Below are 16907 nucleotides of genomic sequence, written 5' to 3'. Positions count from 1 at the left end.
AAAATAATTAAAGCGTAAAGTTTATAAAATAAAAGTATAAATATTTTTATTTACCACATTAAGGAACTGTAGAGTTGAATCGGTGGGTGTTAAATAATTTAGTATGGAGATGATTAGAAAACCAAGAGTCAATTTAAACAGCATTTTGTTTTTTTTTCACTGTAAAAATAAATGTATAATTTAAAAAAATTTTTCTTTCGGTGTAAATAAAAGTTTAGTATTTATATTAATTTGAATCTTCCAATGGAAATACAATTTTTCTAAAATAATTTAAAAATTAAATTGAAATCAAAAATGTAAAATTCATATAAAATTAAAATAGCAAGAATTAAAACTATTTTTAACAAAAAAGAATACATCAAGTTGTGTTATTATTGCAGATAATTTTATTGTATATTCACTTACCTATTTTGAAAGAAATTAGAATGACTTTTTTTATAATACAAAAAACAAATTTTTCTTACTTATATAAATACAGCTTATAAGAAATAATAATAAAATTGTATAATTTTATTATTATTTCTTTTGCATATTTCGTTATATAAGTATTTACACAGTTGTTTATTTCAATATACATATTGTCAGTATTAAATTTATAAAAATAAATTTTCACTTGCAAATAGTTACTTTTATTGGAATTATAAAAAATTTAAGTTTGCGAAGATTATTTTAACATGAACAAACAAAATTATTTTTATGTCCTTGAAATTATTGTTGCGTCTTAAATTTACACCACCGTATTATTATTTTAATTTTTTAAATTATTATAATGTTTTACCACTTTTTTTATTTTTGAAACAAAAGGGTTCGAACTAAGGGAAGAGTTTCAGGAAATTTAGACTTGTTTTTACTAAAATTTATGACTTATTTCTTGAACATGTAATTTTTGTACGCAGGTTGAGACCACGTTCAACTTCGATTAAAAAAAGAATTTGTAATTTACACAATCGAAAAATGTATGAATCCCATCACCAATTTAACGAACGTTATTATTTAAAATTATTAAATTGGGAGTGAAATAGGTACAAAAAAATAATTTCCCCTATTTACAAAATAATAGGAATTTACAAAAAATAGACTTATGTAGAATTTAGGGTGTAGTCACGAGTACGTATTTCAATCGATTTTGTTTTACATTTTTTATTTTACTTTTTATTAAATATTATTTATTTTTTTACCTTCTTTTTATATTTTTAAATTTAATCGATTTGAAAAATTAATAACTTAAATTTAAAAGTTGATGTTAATTTTAGTGGTAAGATTATAATAGTAATTAAAACGACAGCAAATATGTATTAAATTAAATTTATTTCGAAATCAGTTTTAAATTCTTCCACATTTCGTTTCAAAGTCATTTGGTATATTTTTTTTAACTAAATTTTTAAATCGATTTAATGGACACAGTTCACCGCATTTTGGAATTCGTAATACTCTGATTGTTTCTGGTTGGCCCAAGTAGTATAAAATCTGAAAATTGAGAAAAAACATTGCGTTTTTATCGGAAAAGTTGGTAATTTTAATTAATTTAAATTTAGAGAGTAGGGGTAAAATTTTACCTTTATGTAGTAAATTTTATTTATAAGATGAAGTTCGACAATGACAGCTGATGAAAATTGGGGTGCATGTGGATAGAAAACGTTTAAGGCACTTAAAACACCGGCAATCGTAATGTCATGTGCACTGTATAGCATTAATTTTCGATGTTTATTTGTACCATTTACTACGGTTTCAATATCTTCTATGAATTTTCGAACAAGCATACCTAGAATTCAGACATGTGTTAAAAAATACAATCGTGTTTAAAAATATTAGTATTTGTATAAATTGACACTTATTTTTATTAATTTAACCCAACTGGGACACATATGTCCCACTTACAAAAAGCTTAATATCTTTAAACAAAATTAATATTTTTCATTCAAATTTGGAGGAATCTTCAGAAACGCGAAGCTTTCAAAATACGTAGACAAGAAAATATCTAAAATTTGCTTTTTAAAAAAAATTATGAACAATTGTTAAATTTTACGAATTTTTAAAGTTTGTCCCCCATTTTAAATTTTGAAAATCTGACTTTAGATTTGTAATCAACGACCCTAGAAACCTCTAAGAATATATGCTTTTTAAAAATTTCCACCTCCCTTTCCAAGGGTGTTAAACGGTTCCTAGGGTTAATAAAACTTTTTTGTTTTTCATACCTCCATTAAGTCTTCTGAGTTTTGCGTTGTAGTTCATAATTTTATAAAATTCAATGACAGCATCTAATATATCACCATTTGGATAAATATTTCTCGTCCACTCGGGTAATTGAAGACCCATAAAGTTTTCCGTTTCCAATGTTACCCAAATGAGGGCAACATCATGTAATGATTTTATTTCCTTTCCCGTGAATATTGAAAGTTGTTTTTCAAATTCATCGAATTCTGACGCTTTTGTCTTGACTTCTGTCATATTTTGCACTTGGGAATACTTGTCAGTGAATCTGTCGTGGAGAAAATTAAATTATTTTACGGAAATTAATTTTTTAGGGAAATACAATTTTGGAAATTTTTTAGAAATTTTTAGAAAAGAGGGTTATAAGAAAGGAATCACTTACAGTTTGCAGAATAGGGGAAAGAGTAATGTATCGTTTTCCAGTGGTTGATAAGTTGTTTCAATAATATTTCCTGGATATAGAGCTTTTAGAAGTAAATTTAATGATTCTTTTGTTCGATTAAAATCAGTACTGCGAGCTTCAATCGTACCTGATTGATAATTGGTGCCTAAAAATTCACAATATTTATCGCACAAAATTCCACCTAGTCTAAAAGCTCTTATTTCACCACTCTGAAAATATTTATACAAATGTTTTGTTATAAAAATTTGTTATAAAATTTTGTTATAAAATTTTTTTATAAAAATGTTAGGTTTCTTTTTTCTAACAAAGAAAAAATAAAATTTACAAACAATTTTTATATTGTTAATCCTGGATAGTATAACACAGCTGGTTTATAAGTAAAAATACAACTGGGGTTCTAAAGAACCCCGAAATTGATTTGTTGCTAGAATGTTCAAATTTAATGCAAAATAACTTTATTATATGTCATTTTATTCGTTTTTTCATAAAGAAGAAGATGGCGTTTTTTGTTTTTCCATGGGAGGAAAAATTTGGTCAAAAAGTTAGAAAAACAGAAAATACAAAATTTGCAAAAAATGACGTATTTAAGATTTTTCCTTACAGTTGTACTGCCTATAGGGTTAATTATAAATACTCTAAATAATAATTTTAAATTGACAATTAAAATTTTAATTTTTCCCTGAATATGAATAGTTAGAAATATTTAAAAACTTACCTTTGTCAATTGTCCGTACTCGGAAGGGTCGGTGGTCAAATTTTTGTAGGGATCATTAGGATACATTTCATACGGAGGAATCGGTGTTCTATCAGCGTGACGAAAAACCTGATATTTTCATGAAAGAAGTAAATTTGTAAATATAATTAATAAATTGTTAAGAACTAAAATAAATAATGCAAATTAATAAATAAATATTAAATTGAAAATTTGATAATAATTACAATAGTAACAACAATAATAATAAAAATAATAACAAAGGAAATAATAATAATAATAATAATAATAATAATAATAATAATAATAATAATAATAATAATAATAATAACAAATGATAATAATTACAATAGTAACAACAATAATAATCATAATAATAATAAAAATAATAACAAAGGAAATAAACTTGTTACTTGAAAAAATTTATTCTTCATGTAAATTTAATAATTAAATAATACATTTACAATTTTTAGCTTTAAAAAATTTTATTAATTAAAATAATTCTTTTTTTATACCACATTAATGAATTGAAGTGTTGATTCAGATGCAACAAAACAACTGGACACAATACTGATGAATAGAAAGCACAGCGTCAAATTAGAAGGCATTTTTTTTTGTTTTTTGTTATTTTGCTCTCACTGTAAAAATAAATGAACAATGCGGCAATTCTATTCACTGATGTTACTGGTGAAAATGAGTAAATGTTTCCTGTAAATAAGATAAAATCTTAAATTCTATTTACAGAGTATTTTTGGGAATAAAAAACAAAAAAAAAATAACGAGAATTTAGTGGTTTTTTAAATGATGCTTAGTTGAAATTTTAGAATTTTTATTTATACAGAAAGATTTCAGTAAAATAATAATAATAAAACAAACAGTTTTTTTAACAAATAATTTTTGAGGAATGTACAATATTTAATTATTTGTACAGATGCGATTCTTTTTAATAAATTCCATAATCGAGTAAATAATTTTAATCATTAATAATTAATTATCTTTGGGAATTTGAGAGAAAAGCTGGCAAACAAAAATAATTTTCAAACAATTAAACAAATATTCAATTAAAAAAATAGTTTTGAATAATTGGTTTTAAAGAATTAATTTTTAAAAACAAAATCGAAAGAAATAAGTTTAGAAAAATTTTTAAAAACTAATTTAAAAAGGCTTATTTAAAAAACTAGTTTTAAAGAAGCAGTATTAAAGAAATAATTTGAAAATTCTAATTTGTTTAGAAAAACGTTTTATGTGAACTAATAAAAATTGAGATAAATTTTTTTTCTGAATGTGACACTTTTCACTTTTTCACTCACTTTGTTTAATTTTCAACTGTCGGAAAATAAATAGATTAAAAATTGTCTCGACAAAGACATTTAAATTCAAAGAGCTTTTAAATAGTAAGTTACAAGTTGCATGGTGAAAGATTTTAAACTGAATGGTTTTTAAATCAAGAATTTCTCTCGTTGCTGCAGGAATATCTTTTTTTCTTCCCCCTGTGAAGAAATATCCTTTGTCATCGACATCGATTAATGTGCTGCGATAGGTCAGGAATCCAATCGTCATTGCATCCTTTTGTATCGTATTAGATTCTTCTTTTGATACATTCCCCCTACTCTTCTTTTTTTTTTCTTTCGATTATACCTGAGATGAAATTTGGCTCAGTTCTTAGGGTATCTCCCTTTCATTTCGAATAGCGTACTTTATTCTCATCTTTGAGAAGAAAATATTCTCTATTTTCTTCTGTTCAAGTATAGATTTTTATTTTTTAGCTTTTTTGCGAATTAATTTTAAATGTATATTTTTCTTTTTTTCTTTTTTTGCGAATTATTTTTAATTGCAAATATTTTTTGTATTTTTATTATTTTTCATTTCATTTTGAGAATTCTTTTTTTAACTGCAAATATTTTTTGTAATATTATTATTTTTTGTAATTTTTCCTCCAAATTAATTTAAACTACAAAATATTTTTTGTATTTTTATTATTCTTAATTTTTGTAATTTTTCCTGCGCGTTATTTTTTGTAGGTACTTTTATTATTTTTAATTTTTTTTGTTCTTTTTGAGAATTAGTTTTTTAACTACAAATAAATTTTTTGCAGGGAGTGTAATGTGATATTTAAAGAATACAAATTTTATTATAAATTCTTAATTTATTCTTATTTTTAATTTAAATAATTGTTCTGTACATTATGGAGTAGTAAAACTTACATTATAAAATATTTATTAATATTAATATTTATCGTATATAATTTTATAAAATAAATAAAAATAAAATTAAATTTATGTAGACAAATGTTTGCTAGATACGGATTTACAATTTGAATTTCGATTTATTTTGTTTGATAGATACGGATTCACAATCTGAATTTCGATTTATTATTCGCTTCTAGTTGAAAATTAGAAAAATTATTATTTTTTACTATTTCGCTGATATTTATACTTAATCCAAACGTTTCTCGCTTGCGAGCGAGTTTATTTGCCATCTGGCGGAAATTCATGTTAAAATAGCGCGAAATTCAAATTCGATTTATTACTCTTTTTGGTTCTTTGTTGAATTTGGTATTTGCTGAGAAATTTAACAGATATAAAAATGCCGCAGTCTTTTATGCTAACGATAATTCCATTAATTTCTTGAATTTCAAAAGTGTCGGTTTATAAATCATATCTTCTTCTTTCAATTCTAATGGAGAACAAAAGTGAGTTAATTCTTTCGGTAGAACGTTTTCCACTAAACGAATGAAATCCTCTAAAGGACACATAGTTTTACAATTTGGAATTGTTAAATCCATTGTCTCTTCTGGTACACCTAAATAGTAGACAAGCTGCAAAAAATATTTTCGTTTAGTTATGGATAAAAAAATACTTTTGAACTATTTGTTATCGAATTTTCGAATACAAAAAAGTGTCTCTATTTTATTTTGAATGTAAATATTGTTTTGAAAAATCTTTTTCTGTTTTTTATTTTTGAGAATATGTGAGAATAGGATACGTTTGTTTTTGAAACAAATTAAATGTCTCAAATATCAAGGCGATATATAACACGAAAAATTACGTAATAGAAGATCCGTGAATAGAAATACCTTGATAAAATAATCTCCTTTAATTTGATGCAATTCTAGAATAGTTGCACTTGTAAATTTTGGTACATGAGAAAAGTAAACTCCAAGAGCTTGTAGAACGGCCACAACAGTAATATCGTGTGCGCTGTAGAGAAATAATTTTTTTCCTATTTCTCCATTTTTTACAGCTAACATGTCATTTATAAATTTTCTAATCAGCATTCCTGGAAAATTGAAAACAATGCCAAATTAGAAAAAGGAATTTTTAAAATGAAAAGAAAATGAACCTCTTGTAGAATTTCTACATGAATTCGAGTTAAATATTAGGTAGAAATTTTATTGAATTTTTGTAGTGAAATTAAATAGACTTTTTTGAGAGAGATATAATTTTTTTAAAGTTATTTTACCTCCGTTAAGTTTCTTCATATTGTCATCGTAATTCAATAATTTATACGACAATGCGCATCCCTTTACCAAGAGACCATCGGGATATAAGACCTTCGTCCATGATGGTAATGTAAGATTATGGTATTTTTCAGTTTCGAATGTTGTATATAAAGCATGTAAATCAAGGGCTCTAGTAATATTTTTGCCAGTATAATCTGTTAAACTATTCATAAGTCTTTGAAAATTCAAACCGTACTTCCCATTCATTTTATTCTGCACTTTCAAAAATTCTAAAAGATATCTGCAATATTGACATGTAAATAATGTGTTACAAACTTTTCAGGCATCGTAAAAAAATTTTAAAATTAAATATTGAAAAGTGAATTTTACAAAAATTGAATTAAATGTTTAAATTGAAAAAAAGTAATACTTACTCATCACACGTTATTAGAAGAGAATCATTTGATACAGGCTTAGCAATTATATTTGGAAACTTAATATTAGAATTTAAAGCCTTTAGCACAAAATTAAGAGTTTCTTTTGTTCGATTAGCATTTGTACTTCGAGTTTCAACTGTGTATGGCGTAAATTTATTGTTTAAAAATTTACTGTACGTGGTTTTGAGATATTCTCCCAATCTGTAAGCTCTTTGTTTTCCACTCTGGAAGGTTTAGAAAAAATGATTTCTTTTTAATTCTGTTGATGGATTTAAAAATTTATTTTTAAAGTAAAGTAATTTTGTTGTTGTTGGTAAATTATGTTGTTTTATTTATCGTTTACTCACCTCAGTTAATATTGCAAAGGGTACATCACTGAATGTATGATTTATATAAGGATCATTTGGATAGGTTTCAAGTGGCAAAATTGGTGTACGATCGCCATGACGAAACACCTGTAGGAATTAATTTAAAAAATATAGTATAAGTAAATAAAATTAAGTAAATTATATAAATAAATTAAAATTGAGATAAATTTTGAACAACACTTACCACACTGACTTGTTTTAGACTATCTTGATCTTCGGTCTCAAGAGGTGACTGTACTAATAAACTCCCCATCATATAAAAAGTGCTAACCAGACGATACATTATTGCTATGCGATTGTTTCTATCACCTGAAATTGAAAACCAATTGCAATAATTATTCGATAATTATTATTAATATTAAAAAAGTTGAAAGTAAAATAAAGGGAATTTGATATAAATAAATATAAATTTATCATAAAGATATTATATAAATTTAAATAAAAATAAATGAATACTAAAAATAAATAGTATCTACATAAATTATAATTAACAAATAATTTATAATTAAGTGCCAATAATTTTTTATGGAACATAATTTTCTATTTAAAAAAATAAAAATTAGTAATCAATTTTCGAAAGTAATCAAATAATATCATTAATTTATAATTATTTAATACACAATTAATATCAATGATTAGCTAATATTACGATTTGAAAATTATTTATATAACAATCTTAATTAAATTTGATTTTTTAAATCATTCTTTTAATTTTTTTTAATTAATTATTTTTTATTAATTATTTTTATGAATTATTTGCGTTAATTATTTTTAAAATTTATTTCTATTAATTACTTATTAATTATTACCTGTTAATTAAGTGATTAATTTTGAATAAACTATTTCGAAACCAATTTAAATGTGTAATTGTTGATAAGTTGAGACTTGATGAAAGAGGAAATAGTAAACTCATAAATATAGCAAGGAAATAGATATTTTGCGCATGCGTTATAATTTAAGTATCTATGACTTCTTTATATATCAAATAAAAAAGTGTTGATTTAATATGTTAGTCTAATATGAATTATGTAAATTTTCAAATAAAATGAAAAAAATGACGATGTCAGAATCTAATATGATTATAAAATTAATTCATATATTTACCAACTGTACAAAAACATTTGAATGTTAATGATGTTTAAGCAATGACGCAAATTCATTTTCTCAGTTAAATTAAATATAGATAGACGCGAAAGCCTTGGCCCTTATTTAAACAATTTGGAAATAAATTATTTTATTTAAAAAAGTGTTTCTTCGACAAATTTTTCTAAGAAACTTGTTTTTGAGAAACTATTACACAAACTTTTAAAAAAACGTTCTTAACCTTTAGACTGCCGGCAAAATGCGATTAAAATTAATAGTAAAAATACCAAACAATTTTATATATTTCTATCAAAACTTACATGGAAAAACACATTGAAATATTTAGAGTCACTTCAGTAACCTTTCGGCAGTCTAGAGGTTAAAAAAAAAATTGTATGAAAACTTTTTGTCAAGAAAACTTTTTTTAAATTCGAAATAATTCTATCATATACAGAAGCAAATTATTATGTTGTCAGACTCACGATAATGGTGTTGATTTAAAGATTAAAATTGATAGCCATTTCTATAGTGATGCGAAAGACAACTGTCTTCATCTCATGACCGTGGACAACTGATAACTTTTATACTTTGACAAATACATTGAGTACTCTAGGATTATATTTACATGAAAATTAAGCATGAAATAATAAAGGAAAAGTGATAAATTTTCTGCAACTTGTAGATGAAAAGCCAATGTGCTCTCTTAATTTGAATCAGTTAAAAATCATATTTTTAACTGACAATCGCGATAAGATTTTTTAAGTGATTTGCATCCTTGTAAGCACAGCATTGTCACTGGTCAATGTCTCGAACCACAGACATTGAACTTTCTATATGCAAGTGATTAAACATTAAAAGAAAAAAAATTACCCAGACTGATTGATTTTGAAAATTCTATTATTAAAAAAAAGATTCAGTTTTTAAGAGCAAATATACAAAATTGTATAACTAATTACAAGTTTTCTTTTTTTAATTATGTCCCGTCCGATTTTATTTTACAAAGTGACATTATTTTTCTCCTGCACAAAGGAAACGAAACGAAAATTATTAATTATATAATTTTCATTTTCGGTTCTTGAACGGGAAATTTTCCCTCGTATTTAAAAAAATACAAATTTGATTATAAATTATTAATTTATTATTTTTAATTTAGATAATTCTGTACATGACTTACTTTACAAAATATTTATTAATATTTACAGCATATCATTTTATAAAATAAATAATGATATAATAAAACGTATGTACATGAATCTGAGATAAAGATACGGATTTTCTTTGTGCTTATTTAAACACTGAATTTCGATTTAGTTTTCTTGTCAAGTAGAGTTGTAAATTACAAAAATTGTTAGCGAATGAAAAAAAGAACGGAAATTGAACTCATTCTCGACTAGTCGGTAATATTTATACTCAATCCAGACGTTTATCGCTTGCGAGAGAGTTTACTTGACATCTGGTGGAAAGTTACGTTAAAATTGCGCGAAATTCAAATTCGAGTTATGATTCTTTTTGGTTCTTTGTTCAATTTAGTATTTGCTGAGAAATTTTACAGATATAAGAATGCAGCAGTCTCTTATGTAAGCGTTAATGCAAACAATTGCTTGAATTTCAAAAGTATCGGTTTATAAATCATATCTTCTTTTTTCAATTCTAACGGAGAACAAAAGTGAGTTAATTCTGTAGGTAGAATGTTTTTTACTAAACGAATGAAATCTTCTAAAGGACACATAGTTTTACAGTTTGGAATTGTTAAATCCATTGTCTCTTCTGGTACACCTAAATAGTAGACAATCTACAAAAAAATATTTTCATTTAATTAAGGGGTAAAAAATACTTTTTAAATATTTGTTTCAAATTTTCGAATACAAAAAAAGTGTTTCAATTTTATTTTGAACGTAAATGTTGTTTTGAAAAATCTTTGTTTGTTCTTTATTTTTGTGAATACGTGAGAATAGGATATGTTTGTTTTTGAAACAGATTCAATGTCTCGAATATCAAGGCGATAAATATTACACACAAGATTACTTAATAGAAATACCTTTATAAAATAATCTTCTTTAATTTGATGCAATTCTAGAATAGTTGCACTTGAATATTTTGGTACATGAGGAAAGTAAACTCCAAGAGCTTTTAAAACGGCAGCAACAGTAATATCGTGTGCGCTGTAGAGGAATAATTTATTTCCCATTTCTCCATTTTTTACAGCTAATATGTCATTTATAAATTTTTTAATCAGCATTCCTGGAAAATTGAAAACAAGACTGATTAGAAATATATTAAAAATATATGTATAATTATTTAATTTCTATAAAAACGAATTGTGTAGAATGCTATTTTATTTTAATCAGAATTCGTGTAGAAATTCCATTGAAATGTTTAATGAAATTGAATAGAATTTTTTATTTTGAGTAAGATTTGATTTTCTTACCTCCGTTTTGTTTCTTCATATTGTCATTGTAGTTAAACAAGTGATATGCCCTTGCTACGTTCTTTACGAAAGGACCTTCGGGATATAAGGTCTCAGTCCATGATGGTAATGTGAGATTAAGGTATTTTTCAGTTTCGAATGTTGTATATAAAGCATGTAAATCACTGATTTTAGTAATATTTTTGCCAGTGAATTTTGTTAAAACAGTCATAAGTCTTTGTAATTGCAAATCGGACTTCACATTATAACTACTCACCACTTTCAAGTAATCTACAAGATATCTGCAAATATTGTCATATAAATAATATGCTATAAATTTTTACAGGAATTCAATTATTTAAGTAATTTAATTTCAATTAGTTTTAATACAATTTCAAATCAATTCTTAGTAAAATGCAATTGAAAAAAAATGATACGTACTGTTCACAAGGTATTAGAAGAGAATCGTTGTCTGCAGGCTTAGCAATTATATTTGGAAACGTAATATCAGAATTTAAAGCCTTTAGTACAAAATTAAGAGTTTCTTTTGTTCGATTAACATTTGTACTCCGACTTTCAATTGTGTATGGTGTAAATTTATTCTTCAAAAATTTACTGTAGGTGGTTTTGAGATATTCTCCCAATTTGTAAGCTCTTTGTTTTCCACTCTGGAAGGTTTAGAAACAATTATTTCTTTTTAATTCTGTTGATGGATTTAAAAATTTATTTTTAAAGTAAAGTAATTTTGTTGTTGTTGGTAAATTATGTTATTTTATTTATCGTTTTCTCACCTCAGTTAATATAGAAAAGGGTACATCACTGAATGTATGATTTTTATAAGGATCATTTGGATAGGTCTCAAGTGGCAAAATTGGAGTACGATCGCCATGACGAAACACCTGTAAGGATTAATTTGAAAAAAAACTGTTATCGCATTCGTAGGTTTTAAATTATTAAACGGTTTCATTAAATAGTAGAAAATTAATTTTTCATTTAAGGGCATTTAACAAATTTTTCATGTAGTGACACAAATTTGAGAGGCTCTAAAGAAAGGTACCAGAGAGGAAAAAAATTTCGGGTTATGTTTATAATTTTTGGAGCGAAAATATAAAGTTAATTAACTCTTAATATAAATAAGTAATTTTTTAAGCTTTCATTAATCAATAAGTAATAAAAAATTAATAAATTAAGTAGTAAAAACTGATTTTAGTTTTAAATTAAGCAAAGATGCATTTAAATTAAGGTATAAATGTAACGTAAACATAACCTCAAAGTGATTTGCTTCTTAGGTACCTTTCTTTGAAGAGCGTTACAAATTTTTAATTTAAATAAGAACAAAATTTGACATATAGTATAAATAAATAAATAAAATTAAGTAAACTAAATAAATAAATTAAATTGGGATAAATTTTTGAAAAACACTTACCACACTGACATGTTTTAGAGTATCTTCGGTGTCAAGAGGTGATTGTACTAATAAACTTCCTACCATATAAAAAGTGCTTACCAAACGATACATTATTATTCGATTGTTTTTATCTTCTGAAATTGAAAATCAATTGCAATAATTATTTGATAATTAATATTAATAATAAAAAAGTTAATAGTAAAATAAATGGAATTTGGAGTCTTTTAAAATAAAAAATTGCTTAGAAATTTTTATTAATTATTTTTAACAATAATTATTATTACCTGTTAATTAAAGATTAATTTTCAATAAAATATTTCCAAATAAAATCAAATGTGCAATAGTTGATAAGTTGAAACTTGATGAAAGAGGAAATAGTAAAGTCATAAATATAGCAAGGAAATAGATATTTTGCGCATGCGTTATAATTAAAGTATCTATGACTTCTTTAGCATATCAAATAAAAGTTGATTACATATGTTAATCTAATATGAATGATGTAAATTTTCAAATAAAATGAAAAAAATGACGATATCATATTTTAGAATATTAGAAGTAATAAACAAACTATATTTCTTACCTAAGAATCAAATATGATTATAAAATTAATTCATATAATTACCAACTGTACCAATAAATTAAGTATGTTTAAGAAATTCATTTCCTCAATAAAGTTAAAATAAGTAAAAAAAGGGCCTTGGCCCTTATTTAAATAATTTAAAAATAAATAATTATTTTGTTTGAAAATTTTTTTTTCGAAAACTTTGTCTAAAAAACTCGTTTTTAAGAAACTTTGACAGAACATTTTTTGGATTTGTTGAAGAATCTTTACAGAAACTTTTTTTAGAACACTTTTTTAAAAAAACGTTCTTAACCTTCAGACTGAGTTAAACAATTTTTTTTTAAATTTGAAATAATTGTATTCTATCCAGAAGAAAATTATTATATTGTTACACTCACGATAATGGTGTTGATTTAAAGATTAAAATTGATTGACATTTCTATAGTGCTGCGAAAGACAACCGTCTTCATCTCATGACCGTGGACAACTGATAACTATTATACTTTGACAAATACATTAGAGTACTCTGGGATTATATTTACATCAAAATTAAACACGAGAGAATAAAAGAAAAGTGATAAATTTTCTGCAACTGAAAGATGCAAAAAACGATATAAATTGAGGCGTAATTTTAAATTTATTCGCTGAAAAAGGAAATAACAAATAAGTGTTGAAAATTGTGTAAAAATTGCAATTCGTACAAAAAAAATAATTTTTGAAAATATTTGGTGATAAATTAAATAAGAAGAGTTTTGATAAAATTATAGTGGTTTAAGAAAAATAGTGATTTTATGATAAAATGACGAATTGTTGTAATATACTTAATATTTTAGAGTGGAGAAAAAAGTGTGTGCTGCACGTTTGACAGTTGACATTAGTCTGCACTTTTTGGTTCTTTTTGAGGGGAAAACTCAGAGGCTAGGGGTCCTTTGTATTGGGTGTGGAATGCTGTTTGGTCCAGTATGAGGGAGAAGTGTTTCCTGCAGTCTTTTCCCAAAGTTTGTTTTGTATACTGTCTATTGTGTATTTAGGAGGGAAAATATAGGGTTGTTTTTGTAAATATTTATACTTTTTGAAAAAATAAATAGGAAAACAAAAAAAATGGAGATTTTTTTTCTTAAACGAAAGCAAGGTGGAGCATAAACTGAAAAAAGATGAAAAATCAAAAATAAAAATTAAAAATAAAAACGTAAAAAAATTAGAAAAACTATAATAAATTGAAAAAAACATTAACTAAAAGTAGAACTAAAAACTAATTAAAAGTAGAAGTGAAAACTAAAATTAAATTAAAAATAAACTTATTTTTGTAAAGAAAAGTTATCACTTGTCTTGTAAGTTAATTTCTTTTCTAGACTTTCCGTGAATTAAATTTATATCCGTCTATTATATTATAGAGAGAATTTATTTGCCATCTGGTGGAAATTTACAGTGAAATGGCGCAAAATTCAAATTCGAATTATGATTCTTTTTGGTTCTCTGTTGAATTTGGTATTTTCTGAGAAATTTTACAGATATAAAAATTCAGAAGTCTCTTATGTAAGCGATAATGCAAATAATTGCTTGAATTTCGAAAGTTTCTCTTTATAAATCGTATTTTTTCCTTTCAATTCTAATGGAGAACAAGAGTAGGCCAATTCTTTAGGTAGAACGCTTTCCACTAAACGAATGAAATCTTCTAAAGGACACATAGTTTTACAATTTGGAATTGTTAAATCCATTGTCTTTTCTGGTACACCTAAATAGTAGACAAGCTGCAAAAAATAATATTTTCATTTAGTTATGGAAAAAAATACTTTTTAAATATTTGTTTCAAATTTTCGAATACAAAAAAAGTGTTTCAATTTTATTTTGAACGTAAATGTTGTTTTGAACAATCTTTTTCTGTTTTTCATTTTTGAGAATATGTGATAATAGGATATGTTTGTTTTTGAAACACATTTAATGTCTTGAATATCAAGGCGATAAATATTACACGCAAAATTATACATGTAATAGGAAATCCTTGAATACCTTGATAAAATAATCTCCTTTTATTTGATGCAATTCTAGAATAACTGCACTTGTAAATTTTGGTACATGAGTAAAGTAAACTCCAAGAGTTTTTAAAACGGCCACAACAGTAATATCGTGTCCGCTGTAGAGGAATAATTTTTTTTCCAACTCTCCACTTTTTACAGCTAGTATGTCATTTACAAATTTTCTAATCAGCATTCCTAAAAAAAATTGAAAAGAAATTTTTAAAATTAGAAGAAAATGAAATTTCTGTAGAATTTCTATACATTAATTCAAGTAAATATTAGGTTGGAATTTATACTATTTTGTTTCTTGTTGATATTAATTATAATTATACCAGAATCCGTGTACAAATTCTATTTAAAATTTTTAAGTGAAATTGGATTTTTTAGGTTATTTTACCTCCGTTTTTCTCGTAGATAAGGAATTCATATGCCAATGCAGCGCCCTTTCCCAAATCACCATCGGGATATAAGTTTCTTGTCCATGATGGTAATGTTAGATTAAGGTATTTTTCAGTTTCCAATGTTGTATACAAAGCATAGAAATCACTGAAACTTGTAATTTTTTTGCCAGTATGTTTTGTTAAATCTTTCAAAAGTTTTGTTGAAACCAAATCGGGAACACTAATTGTATCCTGCAGCATCAAGTAATCTAAAATAAATCTGTAAATACTGTCATATAAATAATATGCTATAATATTTTCAGGCTTCGTACTCAACTACTAAAAACTATAATTATAGACTATTTAATACTTGTTTTACAATTTGATACTATTTGGATACTTTTCTTTAGATTTCTGACACTAAAAGTCAGTTTTTTCTATTTTTAAGAATTTTTACTACTTCTAATTTGCTAATTACAAAATTGCTCTCAAACATTTTAAATAAATTCTTAAAACCAATTAAAAAATTGCAATAAAACTCTTCCACACGATTTAATTATTTTGTAAAATTTTTCATAAAGTTTTATTTGTAAGAATTTTTAGTCTTAAAGCTATACTTTCTGCTACTTTTTACAAATAATTATCGAGTACGAAGTCTGACTTTTTTATGTCCGAAAAAATTCAATTTTAAAAATTCAAATATTAAATTTGAAGATTGAATTTTACAAAAATTGAATTGAACGTTTAAGTTGAAGCAAAAAAGTATTATATTTACTCATCACAAGGTAATAGGAGAGGATCGTTGAATATAGGCTTAACAATTATATCTGGAAACGTAGCATTGGAATTTAAAGCCTTTAATACAAAATTAAGAGTTTCTTTTGTTCGATTAGCATTTGTACTTCGACTTACAATTGTGTATGGTGTAAATCTATTGTTTAAAAATTTACTGTAGGTCGTTTTGAGATATTTTCCTAGTCTGTAAGCTCTTTGTTTTCCACTCTGGAAGGTTTAGAAAATATTATATTATTTGTTGCTGTTGCTAAATTATGTTATTTTATTTATCGTTTTCTCACCTCAGTTAATACAGAAAAGGGTACATCACTAAAAGTATGATTTATATAAGGATCATTTGGATAGGTCTCAAGTGGCAAAATTGGTGTACGATCGCCATGACGAAACACCTGTAGGAATTAATGTAAAAAACTGTTATTGCATTAGTAGTTTTAAAATTATAATTTAAATTATAATAAAAGATAATAAAATTAGGATTTAGAAAATTGGAATTCATAGAAAAAAAATTTATTATGTAAAAATCTAATATGGTTATAAAATTAATTCACATAGTAACCAACTGTACTAATAAGTTTGAAATTTAATGATGTTTAAGCAATGACGCAAATTCAGTTCGTTAATAAACTAAAGATAAACACACGTAACAGCTTGGCCCTTATTTAAACAATTCGAAAATAAATT

At 24.8% G+C, this 16907-nt stretch overlaps 4 protein-coding genes across 7 annotated transcripts in view; 1 reads left to right on the top strand and 3 right to left on the bottom strand.

Moving 5' to 3' along the window:
* LOC122506435 (lachesin-like) overlaps positions 1-16907 on the top strand; it is a 333080-nt gene that overhangs the window by 24708 nt on the left and 291465 nt on the right. The window contains exon 1 of one of the 2 annotated variants that reach the window (XM_043618604.1): positions 13705-14031. The exons of the other annotated variant lie outside the window; for it this stretch is intronic. The gene's annotated coding sequence lies outside the window, so the exon portion shown is untranslated. Of the gene's footprint in view, positions 1-13704; positions 14032-16907 lie in introns of those variants that run through there. 2 annotated transcript variants of the gene reach the window in all.
* On the bottom strand, positions 1324-9445 carry LOC122506528 (venom acid phosphatase Acph-1-like). The gene is made up of 13 exons (XM_043618762.1): positions 9139-9445; positions 7758-7882; positions 7553-7660; positions 7203-7429; positions 6789-7069; positions 6403-6605; positions 5936-6144; positions 3842-3896; positions 3330-3437; positions 2594-2823; positions 2196-2479; positions 1557-1762; positions 1324-1467 (listed from the first exon to the last, which is right to left on the bottom strand). Exons 2-13 carry the CDS (start codon positions 7854-7856, stop codon positions 1324-1326), a joined length of 2154 nt encoding a protein of 717 aa, XP_043474697.1. The 5' UTR covers positions 7857-7882; positions 9139-9445.
* LOC122506432 (venom acid phosphatase Acph-1-like) lies at positions 9827-13590 on the bottom strand. Of its 3 annotated transcripts, none has more exons than XM_043618599.1 (7): positions 13432-13590; positions 12490-12602; positions 11855-11962; positions 11505-11731; positions 11085-11365; positions 10695-10897; positions 9827-10448 (listed from the first exon to the last, which is right to left on the bottom strand). In XM_043618599.1, exons 2-7 carry the CDS (start codon positions 12580-12582, stop codon positions 10230-10232), a joined length of 1131 nt encoding a protein of 376 aa, XP_043474534.1. In that variant the 5' UTR covers positions 12583-12602; positions 13432-13590; the 3' UTR covers positions 9827-10229. The 3 variants fall into 3 exon arrangements, with proteins under 3 accessions (XP_043474534.1, XP_043474532.1, XP_043474533.1); XM_043618597.1 differs by having other exon boundaries at positions 12490-12605; positions 13432-13585; XM_043618598.1 differs by lacking the exon at positions 13432-13590 and adding an exon at positions 12756-12788 and having other exon boundaries at positions 12490-12605.
* LOC122506527 (venom acid phosphatase Acph-1-like) lies at positions 14566-15692 on the bottom strand. The gene is made up of 3 exons (XM_043618761.1): positions 15449-15692; positions 15044-15246; positions 14566-14784 (listed from the first exon to the last, which is right to left on the bottom strand). The coding sequence occupies exons 1-3, from the start codon at positions 15690-15692 to the stop codon at positions 14566-14568; spliced, it is 666 nt and encodes a 221-aa protein (XP_043474696.1).

Source organism: Leptopilina heterotoma, unplaced genomic scaffold, assembly GCF_015476425.1.
Source record: "Leptopilina heterotoma isolate Lh14 unplaced genomic scaffold, ASM1547642v1 Lhet_42, whole genome shotgun sequence".
Classification (NCBI taxonomy): domain Eukaryota; kingdom Metazoa; phylum Arthropoda; class Insecta; order Hymenoptera; family Figitidae; genus Leptopilina; species Leptopilina heterotoma.
Note: the sequence above shows the minus strand (reverse complement) of the source record. Positions and strands in the feature narration are given on the sequence as shown.